The following is a 24,870-nucleotide window of genomic DNA, read 5'->3' on the forward strand; positions in this document are numbered from 1 at the left end:
TTTCCACAAAATTTTTTTTATTGCACAAAACGGGGACGCCAAGGATAATTATTACATTCTTTGCTACTATTCAGAGCCTGCCTATGTGCCTGAGATACCCTATCCCTTGCTCTCCCATTTCAATTTAAAAGAGGCCATATTTTTTGCCTCAAAACTAATAGCCAAGGACCTTGTGCCACACATGACATCATTTGCCTTCCTTGGAAGAAGTATATCCCCAAAAACAAGAAATAAATCACTAGCTGACCCTCTTTGTTTTTTTGAAATCCTTCAAAACGTTTAAGTGATTCATCAACGAATTAAGTGAAACAAAAACGTCACTAATTCCCGGGAATTATGCTTTACAAGCCAAAATGACAAGGCAAATGTCACGGAGAGCTAGACACACACACACACGGACACTCACTCATATTCTCCCCCCCCCCCCCCCACCCTGCCATGATGGCTTGGTTTTTTTTTTAATTCAATTTCCATTTTAAGGGTAGTAGGTCGTCAAAGGACCTTCTCCCGGCTGGTCATACGTTCATTCCTCCATGTGTGCCTGTGTGTGTGTGAGCAAGTCCTGCTGCTCTCCATATAATAACTTAATTTTGTATGCCATTAACCCGAAAGGATAACAACAACATACACCACTCATCATCAACTGCCAAGGAATCGGGCCACTTAAAATGCTCAGAGTGATGTCCTTGTTGTTGGCTGTGGCCATTGTTGTTGTTGCTGCTGCCGGTGGTGCTTAACTTCTAAACATTGTTTGCCTGGTAGTTTTGTAATCTCTCAAACAAATTTTTGACATTATGTCAGCAGCAACAACAACTACGCCAACAACAACTTGAGGATCAGCAACCAAATCATCGTCATCAGCCTCATCAACTCCGTAATGAGGAATAATTTACAAGCCGGTTTCTTGGTCTTTAGAAACGACTGCCTGACTGGCTGGCTTGCCTAGCTGCCTGGCTGTTCATAATTCTCACTCCCTCCCTCCCCTGCCGATCCTTCAGCCTCTTGAAACCAGTGGAATATTTAAATTGGGGTGTTGAAAAATATTTTGTTGCGTCGTCGTCCTCGTTCTCGTAATTTGTTGTCAATGTACGTGCCTTGTGTTCGGCAATTAAGAAATAACATGGAGAGGGGGGAGGGAGGAGTAGTGGTAGGGGGTATGCCTTATGGAGGGAAGTATGAGTTATAAGTGCTCTTCACGCCACATCGTGAGTCAACTAGCAAACATGAGACCAGGTTTCCCCTCCCCCCTAATATCCTGAATGGCATTATGAGCTCTCTAATATTCCGGCTGTCACTGCTCAGGATGACGATGATGATGACAATGTTAGATAAATATCTAAGAGGCGGCAGCAGAAGGGGGGACCACTGAAGTGTGGTCCTTGAAACTTCACCGGCAAATACTGTTAATTTGTTAATATTTTAAAAATTCGGAAAGACATTTTCCGACTTCGAAGTAAATAATTAATGTGATTGATTGATTGATTGATTGCTCGGAAGATAATAATTAAAACAGGGAAATCAATTAGAAGGTTTGTTTGGTTTATTGGATTAGTTGCCATGAATGTGGGCATACTTTTAGGCGTAAAGTGTTTAAATGGCACTTTAATGGAGGAGTTGAAGGGAAATGTTATAAATCTCCATTATGAAGGTAGAAGGGTTAATGAACCTCGTTTGAGAGGGGAAAATTTAAGCCTTTTTAAGGAGGATATAAGTAGGAGGATATACAGTATATTCGCATTTAAGAATATTCTAGCAAATGACCAAAATTGAATTTTAAAAGTCACGGAAAGTGGGGGAGGCACCAGAAAGAGTGGTCCGATGAATTCCATATTCACAGCAGATATCTGGTTGTGAGAAATATTGAGATGTGCAGAGTTTGAAAAGAATTCCTAAACTGTTTCGCAAGTTATGAAAGATATAATATATAAAAATGTGTGCTCCATTTGCGGGGGAGGTACCCGAAGGGGTGGACCGATATCTATCAACTTCCCGCCAGATCTTGTGTTGGTAGAAATATTGCGATGTGTGAAATGTGAAGAGAATCGAAAGAATATTTAGCATATTATGATCGTTTTGGTTTTTAAAAATGTTGACCCCTTTGTGGGGGAGGTAACTGAAGGAGTGGACCGGTATATCCCATCTTCACACCAGATTTTGTATTAGGAGAAATTTTAAGATGTGTGAAATTTAAAAAGAATCAGATGCCTATTTCACATTTTGTGAGAGATATAATTATTTAAAAATTTTGACCCCTTTGTGTGGGAGGTACGAGAAGGAGTGGACCGATATCTATCATCTTCACATCAGATCTTGTGTTAGTAGAAATATTAGGATGTGTGAAATTTAAAGAGAATCGGATGTTTATTTTGGATAATATAAGCATTTGGGTAATTTAAAACTTTTGACCCCTTGTGGGTGAGGTACCTGAAGGAGTGAACCGACATATTCCATCTTCACACCAGATCTTGCCTTGACAGAAATATTGAGATGTGTTAAGTTTAGAATGAAACGCATGCATATTTCGCGTTTTATGAGCTTCATGGTTATTCAAAATTTTGACCACTTTGTTGGAGAGGTACCAGAAGGAGAGGCCAATATATTCCGTATTCGCACCAGACCTAGTGTTGATAGAAATATTGGGATGTGTGAAATATGAAAAGACTTGGATGCTTATTTGGCATTTTATGAGAATTATAATTATTCTAACTTTTGTCTTGTTGTGGGGCAGGTGCCAGAAGTTCTTCAAAATTTAAGTTCTTAAGGCGATAGTACTATATAAACTCCTTTTGAACATAGAAAATGCATTTAGAAATCATTCCCACTCCGAAGACTCACTAGATTTTTGAAAAACCCCAGGAGGGAACTTTTATCAACTGAAAGGCTCAAGAAAGCTTTCTAATTAAGGAAAACTTCTAGAAGTCCTTTATACGTGGAAAATTCTCTAGGCTGTCCTATAGATGTAGAACCCCATTTTTTTTTAAATCAGAAGACCATTAGATATCATGCTCCTTATGGAAGTATATTGAAGCTCTCGAAGAACTTCTAAATGCACAGAAAAGCTCATAAAAGCCTTTGAGTAGGGGAAAACCCATCGAAGTTTCACCAATTGTGGAAGACAACTAGATCATCTTATAGCTCTAGAAACTCCCCTTTTTTGGAAATAGAGGGCTTTTAGAAATCATTCCCATTCCCAAGAAACACTAGATTTTTGAAAACCCCCAGAAAGAGGCTTTAATCAACCAAAAAGCTCCAGAAAGTTTTCTTATTAAGGAAAACTTCGAGAAGTCCTTTATACGTGGAAAATCCTATAGGCTGCCTTATCGCTATATAACGCCATTTTTAAATTAGAAATCATTATCACCAAGGGCCACTGAAAGTCTAAACCAAGCTTCCGAAGAGCTTCTCAATGTACAGAAAGGGTCATAAAAGCCTTTGAATTAAAAAAAGACCCCTCGAAATTCTACTAATTATGGAATACCTCTTGACTCTACTATAACTATAGAAAAGACTTTTGCAATTAGAAGACCATTGGAGATAATTCTCACCACAGAAGGATACATAATTATTAAAAGGCCTTAGGAAAGCTTATGTAGTTAGAGAAAATTTTCAATTATGAGAAGTACCTGAATGTTCCTATTAATATGGACTACTTGTAGATCCTACCACAGAAAGATATTTTTCAATTAAAAGACTTGTAGAAATAAAAACAGTGAATTAATTAAAGAAAAGCTTCCGAAAAGCTGATCTAAATATGGAAGACTTGTAGACCCTACTAAAGCTATAGAAACCTTTAAAAGACCTTTAGAAATAAAACAAAAATAAATCTAAGAAAAGTTACCGAAAAGCTTTAAAGCTTTTTTGTAAGCCTTATTATTATAGAAAGGGCCTGAAATGAGTCCTAATTACAGACGACTTCTAGACCTTCCATTACCACAAAAACACCGTTTTGACCTTAAAAGCCTCTAAAAAATCATTCTCACTATGGAGACTGCTAAAATTATAGAATATCTCCTAAAGACCTTTTGGCAAAGGCATTGAAGATCGAATTATGGAGCACTTGTAGACCCACACCTTGAAAGTGCTTGACTTAGAACCCACAGTATGGGTATGGGGGACGTGATTTTATAGGTCTTCTTTATTCAAAGAGTAGAGGGTCCGCTTTAGAATTTTTTTATTAAAACGATATATTATTTTGAAAAGTCTTCTTCGTTGAGAAACCTTCCTTAAAGGATCCAAAATATTGATACTAAGAGGATAATAGGAATGACGCAATTCCAAAGTTCATCTAATGGCCAAAAAGTTTTTTATAAGGGATCCGATAGTAAAAAAATTATATTCTCCAAATAAACCCCTTAAGGAGAGCGATATAAAAAAGAGAAAAAACGAAAGAGAGAAAGGTATTTATTTCTCGTCCTATGAATTGTGATTCTCTTAAATTCGTTTGAACTGCTCCCCACGAGACTTTCAAGAATGTCTCATCCTTTCTACCTGAGCTCTACTTTTCCACGCTTTGTAATCTCAGTACATGCTATAACAGCCATGGGACACCAAACTCCCTGAAAAAATGTTTGGGAGAAGATGTGTCAAAAAAAAATGTCCTTTTATTTTCAAGGAGTCTTTTTTTCTTCTTTTCACGAAAATTTCCCGAAAAAGCCCTTTTACTTAGAGAGCAATATATTTTTCTTCTTTCCCCAAAAATTATCCACTTTAAAATGTGTAACCCAACTGGTGTTACAATAAATCTAAAATTGTCTACCTAGGCCAGTGGAACTTGGGTCCTGCCAGATGGAATATTGTGAAAACCAAAAAATTATTTATCCTTGCTAGCTTTAATTTGTTCCCACTGAAACTAGCTTGCTTTCCTTCTTCCAACTGAAACCTATCCATGTTCTCCACATTTCCATACTGAAAAAATCTTCACAGCTTAAAATCCTTCCCAAAAATCTCCACTTTTTAAATTCCATTCCATTTAATTTAATCCTTAATCCTAAAACTCTAAACACCCCTCCCACCCCCTCTCTTCCTCAACAACAACAACAACCCTAGAGCATGTTTTATTTTTTTAATTTTGTTGTTGTTCTTGTTGTACTGTTCTCCAAGTGTACACATCTGGCACTTCAGCCAAATACGTAGCTCATATGGTCGGAGGGTCTGTCGGACGGTCGGTCCTCGCCATGCTATTCGGGACATTTGTATTGCAATGTGGCAGCAAGTATTTGGTTGTTGCGGCTGTTGTTTCTTATTTTTAACTGGAAATGAGTTGGAAGAAGTCAAGAGTAAAGTTAGAGAGAGGGGTGGCGAAGGGAGGGGGGGGAGGGAGTGGAACACTGAATTCACTGCAAGTAAGCAAACGGGCAACTTGTCTGCCTGCCTAGGTAAATGAATATGATATGCATATATTTGTGGGGGGGATGTTGATGGGTATGTGTGGGTGTCTGAGTGTGTGTGTGTGTGTATTCCTGCCGTATTCCAGCCTAAGTGTAACTGCATTTATTATCCTTAAGGATACCCCACTAGTGGATACAAAATGCAAACTCAAAAACCACTTAAAATTTGTATGTGCAAACACTTAGAATGGGCCATACAGCCATCCAGCCAGCCTGGAAGTCCTGGGTACAACTGTGTGTAGGTGTGCACGTGTGTGTGTGCGTGTGCATATCTGTTAATGTATGTATATAAGTACTTGGTTGAATTTGTATGTGGCCCAGTATTTATGTGTGCTGCAACATACATTTTAATGTTGCTGTTGTTGTTGTTGCTACCTTTTTTTGGTTCGTCATATTTGCATGCCGTGCAACTGCCACAGCCACTGCCTTGGCTTGCCACGGTTGTTGTTGTCATCGTCGTTGTTGTTGTTGCTGTTGCTGTTGTTATTTCTTGGGTTGCCTCTTGGTATTTGCTTAACGTTGACGTGTTGATGATGAGAATAACGATGTTGCTGCCGTTTTTATTGTTGTTGTTGTTCTTTGCTTCCACTTCAGTTCGAGGCGAAAAAAAGTTCGTGGCAAAATAAAATCAAATCAGCGAAAAAAAAATATTCCTTTAAATTGTGGGGGAATTTAAAGATTTTTATTCCCCATACGGAATTGTATTCTGGAATTGCCAGAAGACAGAGGGAGAGAGGGGGAGGGAGGGGTCTTTTTAATTAATTTTTATGTTTGGTTTGTAAATTCAATTCCCATTTTAATGAAGGTTTTTTTTTAATTTTAGCTATGTATTTACCCTCAGCCATATAGCTACAGAGGGTATTATTATTTGCTACTACCAAAACGTGCCTCATCGAAATTACGGTTTTAGATCCAAGGTCTCTTTGGAGCAAATCCATTGCAGGGCATTTGGAGTCGATCTTGGGGTGTCCGAACACTCTGGTATGTGTGTTTGGTGCGTACTCTGTCGAAGAAAGTATCCGATTTGGTCCAAACTTGGTATATCGTAATATTATTATGAAACCTAGAGCAAGTTCGGAGATGGACACTATCGATCCACTCTTTCTGGTAACTCCCCCACATAATGACATAATTTTCAAAGAAAAAAGAATTACCTCACAGAACAAGAATGGATCATTAAATTTTGGTCAAATTTGGCAAATCCAAATATTTAAATCAATTCTAGGTCAGGAGCGAAAATGAGAAATATCTGCCCACTGCGTCAAGTACCTCCCCCACAAAGGGTCAAATTTTTGAATATTTATAACCCTTATAAAATGTGAAATAAGCATCCGATTGTCTTCAAATTTCACACATCTCAATATTTTTAACAATACAAGATCTGGTGTGAAGATAATAGATATCGGCCCACAGCTTCTGGTACCTCCCCCACAACATGTCAAAATTTTGCATAACCATGAAGCTCATAAAATGGAAAATGAGCAACCGATTGCTTTCAAAATCAGGACATTTCAATTCGAAAAATAATGTGAAGATGGAATATATAGGACAACTCCTTCTTGTACCTCCCCCGCAACGGGTCAAAATTGTAGCTCTCATAAAACGAGAAATAATTAACCGATACTCTTTAAATTTCGCTCATCGCAATATTTTTATTAACAAAAGATATGGTGTTAAGATGGAATATATCGGTTCACTCCTTCCGATACCTCCCCCACAAAGTGGTCGAAATTTTGAAAAAACATGAAGGTCATAAAACACTAAATTAGGATCCGATTCCTTTCAAACTCGGCCCATCCCAATATTTATATCAACACAACATCTGATGTGAAGATGGAATATATCGGTACACTCCTTCTGGTACCTCCCCCAACAACGGGTCAAAATTTTGAAAAATTAAAACTCTCATAAAATGTGAAATTACTAATAGATTATCTTAAAATTTCGCTCATCGCAATATTTTTATTAACGCAAAATCTGGTTTGAATATGGGATATATCGGTTCACTCCTTCCGATACCTCCCCCACAAAGTGGTCGAAATTTTGAAAAAACATGGAGGTCATAAAACACTAAATTCGCATCCGATTCCTTTCGAACTCGGTCCATCCCAATTTTTTTTTATCAACACCACATCTGATATAAAGATGAAATATATCGGGCCACCTCTTCTGGTACCTCCCCCACAACGGGTCAAAATTTTGAAAAATTATAACTGTCATAAAACACCAAATATGCATGGAATTCTTTTCAAATTTCGCTCATCGCAATATTTTTACTAATACAAGATATGGTGTGACGATGAAATATATCGGTCAACTCCTTCTGGTACCTCCCCCACAAAGGGTCAACATTTTTAATAATTATATCTCCCAGAAAAACGCCAAATATGCATGTGATTCTCTTCAAATCTCACACATTCCAATATTTCTACTAACACAAGATCTAGTGTGATAATCACAGATATCGGGCCACTCCTTCGGTTATCTCCCCCACAAGGGGTCAAAATTTAGAATAATCATATCTCTTATAAAATACGCATCCGATTCCTTTCAAACTTGGCACATCCCAATACTTTTTTTCAACACAAGGTCTGGTGTGATGATCATAGATATCGGACCACTCATTCTGGTACCTCCCCCACAACGGGTCAAAATTTTGAAAAATTATAACTCTCATAAAACACAACATATCCATGGGATCCTTTTCAAATTTCACACATCCCAATATTTTCCCAACCAAAACATTTTCTGAGAAGATGAAATATATCGGTCCACTCCTACCGGTACCTCCCCCACAAAGTGGTCAAAATTATGAATAACCAAAATGCTAATAAAATACGATATAATCATCCGATTTTCTTAAAATTTCACATAACCCAATATTTTTTCCAATAAAAGATCTGGTGTGAGTATGATAGGTATCGGCTCACCCCTTCTGGTATCTCCCCCACAAAGGATCTCAATTTTTAATACTTATTTGTCTCACAACTTACGAAACAAGTCGGCGATTTTTTTCAAACTTGGCAAATTGAAGTATTTTTCTCCAGCAGAGATCTGGCGTGAATATGGAATTTATCGCCCCAATCCTCCCCCAACGAAAAAAAATTTCATTAATATTTATTCTCACAAAACTTGAAAGAAATTTTCGATTTCCTAAAAATTTTACACATCCCAAAGTTTTTATCGGTATTAGATGAAGGGGAATGCTTCGGCCCACCATATCGGGTACCTTATGCATTTTTCAAAATTATCCAGATTTTATCACAAGAGAAGTAAATGGAAACGATATGGTTAAAATCTGACATCCAAATCCGGCTAATAATATTTATACTAGATTTAGTTCAAAAACGAAATGGATAATATTGGCCAACTTCTTCGAAATGACCCCCCATAAAGGGTCATCAGTTTTAATAATCATAAGCCAAGTCAAAATGGATTTTAATAAACGGACATTGGCTCAAGGTACCGATACTCTAAAATTCGTTTTTTATAAATTGCCATGGCATGCAATACTTTTCAAAAAAAAATTTAAAAATTTTGAAATATTCTTGTCTTTGCTTCCATCACCTTAATTTCCTTATGATTTTCAAAATTGCCCTCTTTTCTTCATTTTCGTAAATTTAATTACATTGCATACCTTGTCACAGGTTATTTATGCCTGTCATTCTTCATTAATATGTCATTTTCCTGTTCCTCCTCACTTTTGCCAGAAAAATACCCGGAGTCATTTAACCAAGAGAACAATTCCACTCAACATGTCTAAGGTTAGGTTGCGGCACCAATCATACCTGAGAAACTGCTTTCATTCCAAAAGGCAGAAGAACAACAACAACCTATAACACCACCAATTAGTTGTGAATTCCAAACACACACACACACACACACACACCCAGACGAACATGGAAATATTTTCACCACAATCAAAAAAACTTGGCAAGGATAATAATTCCTTAACTTCATTTTTTTTTTGTTCTGCAATTTCTTCTTCTTTCCGAAAATTTGCATAAAATTGGCAGGAGCAGATAACACAAGTGTGCTTGTGTGGATGAACGAGATGAATGTGTAAGTGGAAAACTTTCAAGACTCTTCCATACAAATACTACGAAATTTTATATGCCCATACTCGCTTTTCATCACAGACCCACACACACACACTCAAAGACACACGTGGGTATTTATGAGGATGAACATCATCAGCACATCGGGCAACACCTAATAAAGATATGAAATATGCCAGGAATGTGAATGTGTGTTTGTCAGGGTTTGAAGCGAAAGGAGAGGGGAAAGGAACGTATATCATTTTGAGGACCATTATATGCCAACAAAGACATTCCAAGTCAGTTTTATGTAGGATAGGGAATGGCTCTACTTCAAATGATCAATGATGATGACTATAGCTAAATTATGATTGATGTCTATTTTTCTTAAAGGGTTCACCTGATGATTTTTTCCTTAAAAAAATTCATCGGAGATGAATTTTTCTTTAACAAAGTTCAACGAAGATGAATTTTTCTTTAGAGAAATTCATCGAAAATTTCATCACCGATGAATTTTTCTTTAGAGAAGTTCATCGCTGATGAATTTTTCTTTAGAAAAGTTCATCGTAGATGATTTTTTTAGAAAAGTTAATCGTAGACGAATTTTTCTTTAGAAACATTTTTCTTTTTCCTTAGAAATGTTCATCGGGGATGAATTTTTCCATAGAAAAGTTCATCGGGGATGAATTTTTCTTTAGAAAAGTTCATCGGGGATGAATTTTTCTTTAGAAAAGTTCATCGGGGATGAATTTTTCTTTAGAAAAGTTCATCGGGGATGAATTTTTCTTTAGAAAAGTTCATCGGGGATGAATTTTTCTTTAGAAAAGTTCATCGGGGATGAATTTTTCTTTAGAAAAGTTCATCGGGGATGAATTTTTCTTTAGAAAAGTTCATCGGAGATGAAGTTTTCTTTAGAAAAGTTCATCGGAGATGAATTTTTCTTTAGAAAAGTTCATCGGAGATGAATTTTTCTTTAGAAAAGTTCATCGGAGATGAATTTTTCTTTAGAAAAGTTCATCGGAGATGAATTTTTCTTTAGAAAAGTTCATCGGAGATGAATTTTTCTTTAGAAAAGTTCATCGGAAATGAATTTTTCGTTAGAAAAGTTCATCGGAGATGAATTGTTCTTTAGAAAAGTTCATCGGAGATGAATTTTTCTTTAGAAAAGTTCATCTCGGATGAATTTTTCTTTAGAATTGTTCATCGCTAATGAATTTTTCTTTGGAAAAGTTAATCGAAGATGAATTTTTCTTCGAAGATTAATTTTTCTTTAGAAAAGTTAATCGGAAATGAATTTTTTTTAGAAAAGTTCTTCTTTAGAAAGGTTAATCGGAGAAAAATGTTTCTTTAGAAAAGTTCATCGCTGATGAATTTTTCTTTAGAAAAGTTCATCTCGGATGAATTTTTCTTTAGAATTGTTCATCGCTAATGAATTTTTCTTTGGAAAAGTTTATCTCGGATGAATTTTTCTTTAGATAAGTTCATGTCGGATGAATTTTTTTTTTTTTTTTGAATTTTTGCCAAAATTCTATTTTTTTTTCTTAAAAAATTACCCTTCCATTTTTTGGAAGAAATTAAAATTCATAAAAAAAACCCATTGACAAACTACTTACATATGACAGTCAGGCGGGCCGGCGGTGATGCCTGACGGGCACCACTTGCCACATTGGTGGCTATGCATACAAAATCGCCGGCATCGCTCTCTCGGCTAACCGCTTCGATATGTAAATCGGAACCGTTTTGATAGATGCGACTTGAATTTTGGATTAATTGACCTGGAAAGAGAAGTTTTTTTGGGGGGATTAGCAATTGGAGAAGTTGTTGTTGCTTTCCGGATAATTACCATTTAATGTCCATGAATAGATGAGGCCACGAGTGGGCGTGGCATGGCAATTAAAATCGGCCGTATCTCCCTCGGCAATGGACTGTGACTGGGGCAGAATCAGGAAACGTGATGATGTCTCGGCCAAAGAAGAGCAAAAAACTGCAAAGAAAAGGGAAAAAGAAGTTTGTCAATAAAAGAAAACGAAGAAGAAGAAAAAATAACATGTTTATCTCCCCTCTCTCTGTCCAATCCGGCACAAAGGACAATGAAATCAATATTTGCCCGGGCATGTATCGCTCTGCGTGTGTGTGTGTCTGTGTGGTTCTGATAAAAATAATAGTGCCGAACAAATCATTATTTTATGGAGCAATCACACGTCACACTGCCCAAGCCAACGCCAACTGGGCCATGCCGAAAGGTAAACATGGAGTCAGTGCTTGGCGTTGATTAAAAGCACAACGTCGCTCCGATGGAATGCCAAGGGAACTAAGTCACAAAACACAAACAAATGTAAAGAAAGTCCCCAGAAATTATTTTTTAACACAACCTCCACTTGGGCCATTTGGCATTTAATCCATCCATACAACCAGACTATGTACCGGAACCACACCGTATCGTTCGCTAGCTGCTTCGCCCCGAACGAAACGGAGAACGCAAAACATTAAATAAAAATCACAAAAACTACAGATTGAACTGTTCATGCATGAAGAATCGATTTTCGCCATTAACCATTAACAACAACAGCAACAACATCGACGGCATTTGTTCCAGGCAGCCAGCCAGCGAGCGAGCCAGTCAGCCAGCCAGTCATCTAGCTGGCATCAGCCAAAAGGGACCACTTTCATTAAACTAAACCCAAACATGTATTGCGTTCATACCCGCCACCGAACATCATCATCACCGGCATCGACATCAGCATCGCCATCGCCATCGTGATTCGAAGGTCTGACTTATTAAATGACAGCCAGATAGACAGAACGCCAGATAAACGGACACGGAGCCAGGCAGACAGACACAGCATCAATGGAGTTTCTCATGGAATTATTGCGTTACGTTCGGTTTTTTCTGCTCTCATGTGAGGAACATGGGCCGAAAGCCCGGTTTTCGGATATTGAGAGACGAGGTGGGGGTAAGAAGTTAGGGAAAACAACTTAACTGTTTTCTCTCCGATGAACTTTTTTAAAGAAAACTTAATCCCCGATGAATATTTTCTAAAGAAAAATTCATCTCCGATGAATATTTTCTAAAGAAAAATTCATCTCCGATGAATATTTTCTAAAGAAAAATTCATCTCCGATGAATATTTTCTAAAGAAAAATTCATCTCCGATGAATATTTTCTAAAGAAAAATTCATCTCCGATGAATATTTTCTAAAGAAAAATTCATCTCCGATGAATATTTTCTAAAGAAAAATTCATCTCCGATGAATATTTTCTAAAGAAAAATTCATCTCCGATGAATATTTTCTAAAGAAAAATTCATCTCCGATGAATATTTTCTAAAGAAAAATTCATCTCCGATGAATATTTTCTAAAGAAAAATTCATCTCCGATGAACCCTTCTATAGAAAAATTCATCTCCGATTAACTTTTCTTTGGAAAAAATTAATCTCCTCGATGAACTTTTCTATGGAGAAAAATTCATCTCCGATGAACTTTTCTATGGATAAAAATTCATCTCTCCGATGAACTTTCTATGGAGAAAAATTCATCTCCCCAATGAACTTTTCTATGGAGAAAAATTCATCTCCGATGGGCTTTTCTATGGAGAAAAAAAAATTATCTCCGATGAACTTTTCTATGGAGAAAAATTCATCTCCGATGAACTTTTCTATGGAGAAAAATTCATCTCCGATGAACTTTTCTATGGAGAAAAATTCATCTCTCCGATGAACTTTTCTATGGAGAAAAATTCATCTCCCCAATGAACATTTCTAAAGAAAAATTCATCGCCGATGAACTTTTCTATGGAGAAAAATTCATCGCCGATGAACTTTTATAGAGAAAAATTCATCGCCGATGAACTTTTCTATGGAGAAAAATTCATCGCCGATGAACTTTTCTATGGAGAAAAATTCATCTCTCCGATGAACTTTCCTATGGAGAAAAATTCATCGCCGATGAACTTTCCTATGGAGAAAAATTCATCTTCGATGAACTTTTCTATGGAAAAATTCATCTCCGATGAACGTTATTTTATTTATAATTTCCCCAACCTCATCATACCACCCCAGAGTTTGCCCCCAACCTTTCCAAATAACGACTTCTTCTTCCTCTGAAGGAATTTTTATGCTAACTCAGCAAAATTCCTTTTAACTTCATCTTCCAGCGAGTTGTGTGATAGTTTGTTGTCCCCCTTGCCGTTGTTGTTGTTCATCATCATCATTATCATAATTATCGGTTCTGTCAATCCCTCTTTATTTCAGACCGAAATCCGCAATTCCTAAGTTGTGCAAATGGCGAATTTGGGTTTGTCGTTACGTTTCCGATAAGCTTTGTCAGGACAGCCGGCAAACGAACACACAAATGCACTTTTGCGAACAAAGAGACAAGGAATTCCAAGGAATTGATGGCGAGCGGCAAGGGAAGAATGCTAATAATAGGGTTTGATAATGCTGACACATCAACTTTGATGTCAAAAATTGTTGCGAATCTTCCAACGCACAAACACACACACACATATGCCACAAATCCCCACACACACACACACACACATGTGGTCATCCCAAAGAGATAAAAGAGCGGACATGGGCTCTTCAAAGGGAAACCTGAAAAAAATACAAAACAATGAAGATAAGTGTTGTCCATCCATCCGTCCAGCCAGCCAGCCTGGCCCACGTAACGTTCGCCTGGCTGGATATTATCATCGGATAATTGGAACATTCTGTTGCCGTTGGACACTTGAATTCATCGGCTGTTTTACGCATGTTTTCATTTGTTGGCTATTGTTTTCAGCCAGGTTTTTTTTCTGGCTGTTGTTCCAGGTATTAGATTTCCCTCTTTGTGTGGTGCGGAAAATGTTACAATTTCATTTTCATGGTCTGCAGGAGGCGGCGGTGGCGTTGGCTGCCTGCACACAAGCAATGAGTGCAAATTATCTGCTTGAAGTGGCCGGCCTAGGTTTTTTTCTTCGATGAACGAGCCAAGCCATACAACCATTCATCCATGTGTTGCCATTGTTGTTCGATTGTGTTGCATGGTAACCGGCATGGGTTCGGACCACCACAACAATATGAATAAGAGCTGGATATTATGTAGGCTGTTGTTGGTGTTGTTGTTTGGCATCAGGTATGTTTTGTGTGAGTCCCAGGCCCTGAGTACCTCAAAAGTGTGTGTACTTCAGGTTATGATTTCTAACATAACCTACAAAAGGATACCGGCAATTCTATTGGCATAAATAGTCATGTATATCTCTATGTGTGTTTGAATGTGTGCAAATACTCATATCCTTGCTACTTCAGCCTGAAATATCTTTGTATGCCAAATCCCAAAGAACTTCCCTCTCTCCACCTCTCCCTCTCTCTTTCCTTCCTTGTCGATGAGTATTCATTATTTGTCGTAGCTCATTAAGCTACTGGGTAAACATTAATGTCTTCTCTGCATGATTGAGATCCTTTGTCTGGGGTCACAGGATATATATGTTTGCTTAACACAAATATTGCCTGACATCTCCTTGGCCAGGATAATTAATACAACAAAGGGTCAATGCTCGAATCAGTCGAGTCGAGTACCTGGTTGACAGTTTAAAATTAAATTAAACGTAATATAGGCAAATAAAAATTTAAGAAGGACGATTTTTAGGTGAAACATTTAGAAGGCATGGGACAGGAACTTTCCCAAGGAAAAAGTCCATTAGAGAGTTACTTTTACATTAGAGATTAAATTTTCTCTTAGCAGAGGATAGTTATATAAGGACGAATTTTTCATTTGCAACAATTTAGACCACAGAAAATTCAATGAGCGAAACATTTTCCCATGAAAATTTTCATCAAGGATCGATTTTCCCCTTGGAAATTTCTTTTCTCAAGGATAAAAGGATAATAAACACTTTTAACAGAAAATTCGATTATAAAACAAGTAAACTAGCTGTAAGTTGGCCTGGCCGAACATTGAATAACCTCCACCATTTAGAACGAATTTGACAAAATTTCAAAAAAAAAATCCGTTAAAAAATCTGTTAAAATTTTAAAAATACCGAATATCGGGAAGTTCCTTTACATGGGAACTATACGAAGTCGTGGACCTGCACAGACAATTTTTTGTCTTAAAATGTAGTATCCCTTACGAACTTCAAATACCAAATTTAAAGCAATTCCGGCGAAAAATGTCGCTTGAATCGCCAAAATACCGAAAATAGGGAGGTGCCTTTATATGGGGGCTATACCAAAACGTGGACCTGCACAGACAATTTTCTGTCTTAGGATGTAGTATCCATTGCGAACTTCAAATACCAAATTTGAATCAATTCCGGTGAATAATGTCGCTAAAATCATCAAAATACCGAATATCGGGAGGTGCCTTTATATGGAGGCTATATGAAGTCGTGGACCTGCACAGACAATTTTCTATCATAGGCTGTAGTATCCATTACGAACTTCAAATACCAAATTTGAACAAATTCCGGTAAATAATATCGCTTAAATCATCAAAATACCGAATATCGGGAGGTGCTTTTATATGGGGGCTATACGAAGACGTGGACCTGCACAGACAATTTTCTGTCTTAGGATGTAGTATCCCTTACGAACTTCAAATACCAAATTTGAAGCAATTCCGGTGAATAATGTCGCTGAAATCATCAAAATACCGAGTATCGGGAGGTGACTTTATATGGGGGCTATATGAAGACGTGAAACTGCACGGATAATTTTCTGTCATAGGCTGTAGTATCCATTACGCACTTCAAATACCAAATTTGAAACAATTCCGGTTAATAATGTCGATGAAATCATCAAAATACCGAATATCGGGAGGTACCGTTATATGGGGGCTATACGAAGACGTGGACCTGCACAGACAATTTTCTGTCATAGGCTGTAGTATCAATTAAGAACCTCTAATACCAAATTTGAAACAATTCCGGTTATTAATGTCGCTAAAATCACCAAAATACCGAAAATAGGGAGGTGCCGTTATATGGGGGCTATACCAAAACGTGGACCTGCACGAACAATTTTCTGTCATAGGCTGTAGTATCCATTACGAACTTCAAATACTAAATTTGAAACAATTCCGGTGAATAATGTCTCTAAAATCATCAAAATACAGAATATCGGGAGGTGCCTTTACATGGAGGCTATATGAAAACGTGGACCTGCACAGACTGTAGTATCCATTACGAACTTCAAATACCAAATCTGAAACAATTCCGGTGAATAATGTCGTTTGAATCACCAAAATATCCAATATCGGGAGGTACCGTTATATGGGGGCTATATCACAACGTAGACCTACATGGCCCATTTTCATTACCAAAAGTCCTGCAGACATAATATACATTTGAGTAAAATTTTATGAACCTATTTCATTTCCTTCGAAAGCTACAGTGGTTTTCACAGACGGACGGACGGACATCGTTAAATCGACATAGAATATTATGCTGATCAAGAATACAGGGTGAGATCAAAAAACTGCAACAAAGTCAAACGCCATAATTTCCAAGCAAAAAATGTCGGAAATAGCTTTAAATTTTAGAATAAGTTTAGATTTATTCAAATTGTTCACCTTTGGCACGAATTATGGCCTTCAAACGAATAATGAAACCGTCACACACTGTCCGAATGGTGCTCTGCGGTATTTTAGCCCATTCCCGGAGAAGCGCTTGTTTGAGGTGATCGACAATTTGGTATTTTTAAATGCCAAAATACTCCAGAAACAATAGTCCAACGGATTGGGGTCCGGAGATTTTGGTGGCCATTGTGCGCTGGAAATTAAGCGAGGAACATCTTGGGAGACGCGTGCTGAGTCTTGTTGGGATTGGACATGTCTGCGGTCAAAATGTTTGCGTGCCCAAGGCTTTAATACACCCTCCAGAATATTTTCGCGATAATATTCGGAATTTATTCTGACACCACGGTCGATAAGTACGAGCAGAGAGCGACCATTGGCTGTTATGGCGGCAAACACCATCACCATGGCCGGCGCTTGAGATCTGGTGGCCAACCGAAAGTGCACATTTTCAGCTGAACTCCTTGGCAAGTAAACACAGGCGGATCATTTTGTTTGTTTACAAACTGCTGGACAACGAATGTTTTCTCATCGGAGAAAACCAAATTCGACAGTTCTCCACTTTCGGATAAGCGAAGCTCGGGCTTTACCCCGAGCTCATTTTTTCAATATTTGCCGAATAGAATATTGCGATATGTTCAGCTCAGCTGCCATTTTTCATCAATCAAGTCGCTTCTTTACTTTTCGAACCATTTCTGCTGATGTTGTCTCACCCTGTATATACTTTAGGGGGTCTCAATTGTATATTTCGAGGTGTTACAAACGGAATTACAAACTTATTACACCCTCCATACTATGGTGGAGGGTATAAAAAATTCTAAGGGAAAATATCAGCAGAGATTTCTTTTCTCCTTAGGGATGACTTTTAAAAAGGACGAATTTTCCTCATGAAAAATTTTAGCCTAAGAAAATTTAATAAGAGATTAATTCTTCCATGGAATGTTTCCCCTCTTGGAGATGATTTTCGTCACAGGAAAATTCGTTAAATAAAGCTTTTCGTCCCGAAAAAATTAATGGAAAACAACTTTTCCAACACAAAATACCACTGGAGATTATTTTTTCCTTAAGGAAATTTAACCCAAAGGTACTTTTCCCAGGTCCCAGAGAAAATATCATCCGATCTGACAGTTCTTTAACACAAGTTATTTGATGTAACTTTTTCTTTAAAAAAACTCAAGTTCATCGTTGTTATCACTTGTGTATTTATCACATTGATACCTGCTATATTTCATCTCTTGGCCTCCAAGGACAATTTTCTTTTTTTTTTCTTTCCCGGAAAACCACTTGTCTCCTCTCTTCAGACACATAAATCAGCTTTATCGAATCTACGTAAAATTGGCCTGCCTGCCAATTTCCATGCAATATTTATTCAAATGTTAACAACTTTTCTTAAATCTCTCTACGAGTGAGGCTCTTAGGGCGGCCTTTGGGTATGTACGAGTGTGTGTGTGCGTCTGTGTGTGCGAAAATTGAATAAAATTGCCATGCTTGTAAAAGGAACCACTTCATGTTTGTATTTTGGCCAAAGATATCCTCTTGAGATGTTTTTTTTTTCTCTCTTCAAATCAATAAATAGAAAAAGTACTTAAATATTCATTCAAACATTGTCAGGGATTTCTTTGCTGATAGTCCTTGTTGGATGTGTGTGTATGTGTTTGGATACCCGGTTTATGCGTACGTCCTCTAACAAATCCTTTGAACCTTTTGTTATTATTGTCAAAGTGAAAGGACAACAATGTATGGCATTGTTGCGGTCCTGTTTGGGAATTAGACAACAAATAAACTGTGGAAAATAACCATGGAACTGTAACAAATATAGGAATACAAAGAGAGTGAGATAAAAATACAAATTGTAAGAAAAACCTTTAAATGAAAGCTTCTCCCACAGAAAAGTTCATCGGAGAGATGCATTTTTCTCTATAGAAAAGTTCATCGGGGATGAAGAATTTTTCCATAGAAAAGATAATCGGAGATGAAGTTTTCCATAGCAAAGTTCATCGGAGAGATGAATTTTTCTCTATAGAAAAATTCATCGGAGAGATGAATTTTTCTCTATTGAAAAGTTCATCGGAGAGATGAATTTTTCTCTATAGAAAAGTTCATCGGAGAGATGAATTTTTCTCTATTGAAAAGTTCATCGGAGAGATGAATTTTTCTCTATAGAAAAGTTCATCGGAGAGATGAATTTTTTCCATAGAAAAAGTTCATCGAAGAGATGAATTTTTTCCATAGAAAAAGTTCATCGGAGAGATGAATTTTTCTCCATAGAAAAGTTCATCGGAGATGAATTTTTCTTTAGAAAAGTTCATCGGAGATGAATTTTTCTTTAGAAAAGTTCATCGGAGATGAATTTTTCTTTAGAAAAGTTCATCGGAGATGTATTTTTCTTTAGAAAAGTTCATCGGAGATGTATTTTTCTTTAGAAAAGTTCATCGTAGATGAATTTTTCTTTAGAAAAGTTCATCGGAGATGAATTTTTCTTTAGAAAAGTTCATCGGGGATGAATTTTTCTTTAGAAAAGTTCATCGGGGATGACTTTTTCTTCAAATAAGTTCATCGGAGATGAATTTTTCTTTCTATAAGTTCATCGCAGATGAATTTTTCTTTAGATAAGTTCATCGTTGATTTTATTTTTTCCCTTACTGTTTTTTCTCCTTCGCATCTCTGTCTTATTATTTCTTTACTTTCCTATCCTTTATTAAATTAGTTTGCGAACCACTTACCTTGTTGACTGGCCAAAATTAGCAGGACAGTTAATAATTTTAAATCCTTTACTGTGTTAATGAGATCCATGATGAAATATGTTGATGACCCAACTTCTTCTTCTCCTCTTGGTTCCTTCTCTCTTTCCCCTTTTTTTCTCTATGTCCTTTGAAGTATCCAATTAGTTAATTGATAACTGACAACAGACCGTCTAGCAGACTGTGTTGAATGAAGCAATGAATGCCACCAGGAGTAGCAGTTTACTTTGTCTCTTCTGGTGCAGTTGCTTTTTAAGAAAATCTTTTCATTTTCCTGGACTCTTTTAAGTTATTTTTTGGCAAGACTTTTCTTGTTGTTTTTATGCAAACTATTATTGTTTTTGTATTTGTTTAATGCCTTCTTAAGTGTTCTCTTTTTGTATGGAAGAGTCCTCCTCTTTGTGTTTGTTCTCTTGATTCTCTTTTTTTTTGTTCCCCGGTAAAGAGTCGTACCGTTTGGTGATTTATTTGAGTTTAACAAACGGTAAAATAATGATGAGAAGGATGCTGCTGCTGCTGTCTGTCTCTCTCTGTGTGTGTGTCAGAGTATTTGTCTCTTGTGTGTGTTTCTCTTTCAATATTTGGCCAATGGTTAAGGCATTCGAGGGCAAGGAAGACGTTGATTTACAAAAAACATTTGCTTCTTGGCAGGTAAATTAAAGTTGGAAAACAATCTGGAAGATATGGGGAGAGTGTGGTTCGTTGGTTGGTTGTCTGGGTCTTTGGTTTGTATCCACAATGCAGTGCGCAGAATGTTTGTCTGTCTGATGGGCTGACGGTGTTATAAATCACAGGCATAAAACACGACGAAACGTGCACCGCCACAACAACAACTACAAATAGGTTGTGCGGCAAATGAGTTGGTTGGGATGTTATTCTTTTGTTGTTTTTACTGTTATTACTCAGTTAATTTGTATATTGACTTTATTTGTCTGCCGTGGCCATGGACTTGCCTCACTCAGCTACAGGGAAATTTGGATAAAGTGAAGTTCATTTGTGGTGATTGTCAAATGCATTCATGCATGTGAGAGATGGGTTTTCAGTTTGCTTTGGTTAAACATGAATGCTCACGTTTAAACACACATATCTACAAAAAAATAACAGCAACACCAACAACAACGATGATGGTGATATGTTGTTATTTGTTTTCACTTAATATTAATTGATATTTGGATAGTTATAAAAAAAATGGACAGAACCCACGAAGAAGGCGAAGTTTTCTTTTATTTCCAATGTTTGTCTGGGTGTTCTCTATTTTCTTTTTGTTTTTATCTCAACGTAATGTTTTCCTTTATTTGTTGTTTTCTTCGTTTTTTTTTTCACCTTTTTTATGGTTGACAAGCGTCTGTCGTCTATCACGTTTAGCAGTTTAACTTCAAAGTAAAGGTAAATTCTTAATCAAACACCCATTGAGGGGTCTCATTATCAACGCCAATGGCGGCATTAATTTTATGCTCACGTACACACAAACATTTATTGTTATTGGTTTGTTGATGCGTTGCACCTTTTATTAAAATGCATTTAATATTTGGTTTATGGTTTCACACACTTGCACTCACTAAGTCACTTGAAAAAATTTATTTTTTTTTCTATTAAATATTTCTTATTTATTTATTTTTTTTAAATTTTTATTCTTCATATATTTCATTTCTTTATTGGCTCTTGTTTTTATTTCATTTCAACTCTGTGCTCGAGTTTTCCGTATCCGCTTTAAGCAACCGTTTCCGTGAGCCGACTGAAAAAAACTGAAGCACAACAAGCGAAGCCAAACTGCATAAACTCTACGAACCCACTTTCTCCACACAACATGGAGTTGCACACACCGGGAACTCTCATTGAATGGCTCTCACGAACAGACACACACACACTCGGTGTCTCTCTCCCATCTCAAAACAAAGGCAACGCAAGGAGACAAGCAAACAATAAAAAGCCGGTTTGAATAAAAACAAAGCACACGCAATAAGGGAGAGAGGCTACCCTAATAACACACACACACAGAGAGAGCAAGAAAAATCCAGTAATAACTCTCTGTCCCATACAACTAATAAACACTGTGTAACAACGGCCCGCGTAATGATGCCTTTAACTCCAATAAGATTTTTCTTTGCCATACAATTGCAATGCATTATTCCGAAGAGAAAGACTTCGCTCTCTCTCTCCCTATATTTCTCCCAACTGCATTTTTATGTTATTTTTATTTTTATAAAAATTTTATGCATTTGACTTTTACGAGCCTCTAATAAAATCGTATTTTCTGTTGTGTTTTTTTTCTTTTTAATTTGTTTACGAAAACCGCTAAAACGAACAAAACCATAACATAACACATTGAGTTCTCATTTTAATGGCTTTGTTGCTGGATCGTTGGCATGTTTTTGGATTTTGTTGCTTGGCAAGTGCTTTTGTGATCTGCTTTTTTTTCTCGGTCTTTTTGTGACTTCCGAAATTATAAACAACCGCATCTAGAATAAATAAATAGAAAAAGAAATAAAATCTGAAATAAATCGTACCAAATTACACGAAAGCCGCACAGACATGCAAACACACACAGAGGCGGAGATGGTGGGATGGGAATATCTCCGATGAAATTTACAAAAGAAAAACTCATCTCCGATGAACTTTTCTAAAGAAAAACTCATCTCCGATGAACTTTTCTAAAGAAAAACTCATCTCCGATGAACTTTTCTAAAGAAAAATTCATCTCCGATGAACTTTTCTAAAGAAAAATTCATCTCCGATGAACTTTTCTAAAGAAAAATTCATCTCCGATGAACTTTTCTAAAGAAACATTCATCTCCGATGAACTTTTCTAAAGAAAAATTCATCCCTGATGAACTTTTCTATGGAGAAAAATTCATCACCGATGAACTTTTCTATGGAGAAAAATTCATCCCCGATGAACTTTTCTAAAGAAAAATTCATCTCCGATGAACTTTTCTAAAGAAAAATTCATCTCCGATGAACTTTTCTAAAGAAAAATTCATCTCTCCGATGAACTTTTCAAAAGAAAAATTCATCTCCGATGAACTTTTCTAAAGAAAAATTCATCCCCGATGAACTTTTCTAAAGAAAAATTCATCCCCGATGAACTTTTCTAAAGAAAAATTCATCCCCGATGAACTTTTCTAAAGAAAAATTCATCCCCGATGAACTTTTCTAGAGAAAAATTCATCCCCAATGAAATTTTCTACAGAAAAATTCATCCCCGATGAACTTTTCTAAAGAAAAATTCATCCCCGATGAACTTTTCTAAAGAAAAATTCATCTCCGATGAACTTTTCTAAAGAAAAATTCATCTCCGATGAACTTTTCTAAAGAAAAATTCATCTCCGATGAACTTTTCTAAAGAAAAATTCATCTCCGACGAACTTTTCTAAAGAAAATTCATCTCCGACGAACTTTTCTAAAGAAAAATTCATCTCCGATGAACTTTTCTAAAAAAAGTAATCTACGATGAACTTTTCTAAGGAAACATTCATCTCCGATGAACTTTTCTAAGAAAACATTCATCTCCGATGAACTTTTCTAAGAAAACATTCATCTCCGATGAACTTTTCTAAAGAAATATTCATTTACGATGAACTTTCCTAAAGAAAAATTCATCTCCGATGAACTTTTCAGTAGAAAAAGTCACATCCGATGAACTTTTTCTTTTCCATATGGAAAAAAGAACGCCCCCTTCTTAGCCCAGCTCCTGAATTTCCCTTTTAATGTCGACCGACACCAGCAACATTTTGTTGTATTTTATGAGCTGTTTTTGTTTTTTTTTTCGTGTTGTTATTATTATGTATTTTATTTCATGGCTTATTTTGTATTGCGGGTGGCTCTACAGATGATGATGATGATGACGATCTTCATCATCATCGTCATTTATTTGATCTTGTAACACAACACATTTGCTTGCACTCAGACACACACTCTCTCTCCCTTTACTCTCCTCTCCCATGTTGCAGAGCAAATCAAAGTCATCGTCATCATGCAAAGAACGTCCCAGCTACTAATTAAATGACTACATTTGCATTCTTCACACACATCGTTTACATTGTTGTTGCTGTTCTTGTTTTGGTTTGATTTTTTTTCGTCTTCTCGCAGGAACAGCGATTTATTCTTTGATGTTTGGACACATTTCTTGCTCTTGTTTCAAAGTGGGAAGGGGCGAGGAGGAGCAGTGAAATAGTGGCACTGCATTTTAGTGCCAATGTCTTGCCGTTGGGAGCCTGGTGGCAATGACGAAAACGACCAATGAACGAAAGAACCAAACCGTAGCAACCGACCGTGAGGCTGTGTGGAGATGATGGCTGGGCTGACGTTGGAGATGGAGATGGAGAGGCTGCCGCTGCATTTGAATGGTAATTTGTATTTTTATTGCACTTTTATTGAAGTTCAGGAGTCAATGATCGTCTGCCGGTGCTGCTGGGGCTGTGGATCCATCCACATGTACATATCTCTCTGTGTGTATGTGTCTCATTCTCCATACATATCAAAGAAACAGGAATGCCTGCCATTGATTTTATTGCCTCGAATGTGTGTGCAGAGAGTCTTTGTAGCTGCAAGCTTCTTATTTTTGGTTTTCTAGCCGGGAAAGAAATAAAAATTAAATGCCCATGTCCATAAAACAAGCAACTAATTTGATTTCTCTCCCCGCTCTTCTCCCTCTCTCCCTCTCTCGGCCACTCGTTGCTGTATTTTATTGTTTTGTTTAGTCTATTGTGGTTGCTGTTGTTGCTGCTGTTATTTTATGAGGAGAGATTTTGAATTGCCTCCTTTTCCTTTTTTAATAAATTGCATCTTTCATTTGTGCACTTTAGCTGGTTGTTTACATTCGGGCGAACATCTAACGGATTTCGTCAAGAAGCTGTCGAGACAATTTATTGACTGAACTTTTCAAAAGGAAAAACAAAACAACAAGTCATCAGAGGAATGAGGCTTTTTTAGGGGTTCTATAGAAAAGAACGGAGCTCCCGCATGGGATAAGCGGGGTTTTAGAGGACATATATTAGAGACCATGACAAAAATCGTACCCGCGATAAACTTTTTTTTTTTTTGAAAAATTTGAAGAGAACCGATTGCTTATTTTGGTTTTTATGACAGTTTTGGTTATTTAAAATGTTGACCCTTTGTGGGGGAAGGTACCAGAAGAAATGGTCCGATCTCTA

The 24,870-nt window shown here is 36.9% G+C and overlaps 1 protein-coding gene across 1 annotated transcript in view; it reads right to left on the reverse strand.

Annotated features, from left to right (window-relative positions):
• LOC109614277 (tyrosine-protein kinase-like otk) overlaps positions 1-21,300 on the reverse strand; it is a 52,474-nt gene extending 31,174 nt beyond the window's left edge. Inside the window, exons 1-3 of the mRNA XM_059128935.1 lie at positions 19,700-21,300; positions 11,268-11,408; positions 11,038-11,199 (exon numbers count right to left, since the gene is read on the reverse strand). Of these exons, the coding sequence (XP_058984918.1) occupies positions 11,038-11,199; positions 11,268-11,408; positions 19,700-19,769 (373 nt within the window). The 5' untranslated portion in view covers positions 19,770-21,300. The remainder of the gene's footprint in view (positions 1-11,037; positions 11,200-11,267; positions 11,409-19,699) is intronic.
• Positions 21,301-24,870: the final 3,570 nt, after the last annotated feature.

This window comes from Musca domestica, unplaced genomic scaffold (assembly GCF_030504385.1).
Source record: "Musca domestica strain aabys unplaced genomic scaffold, Musca_domestica.polishedcontigs.V.1.1 58, whole genome shotgun sequence".
NCBI classification, from domain to species: Eukaryota; Metazoa; Arthropoda; class Insecta; order Diptera; family Muscidae; genus Musca; species Musca domestica.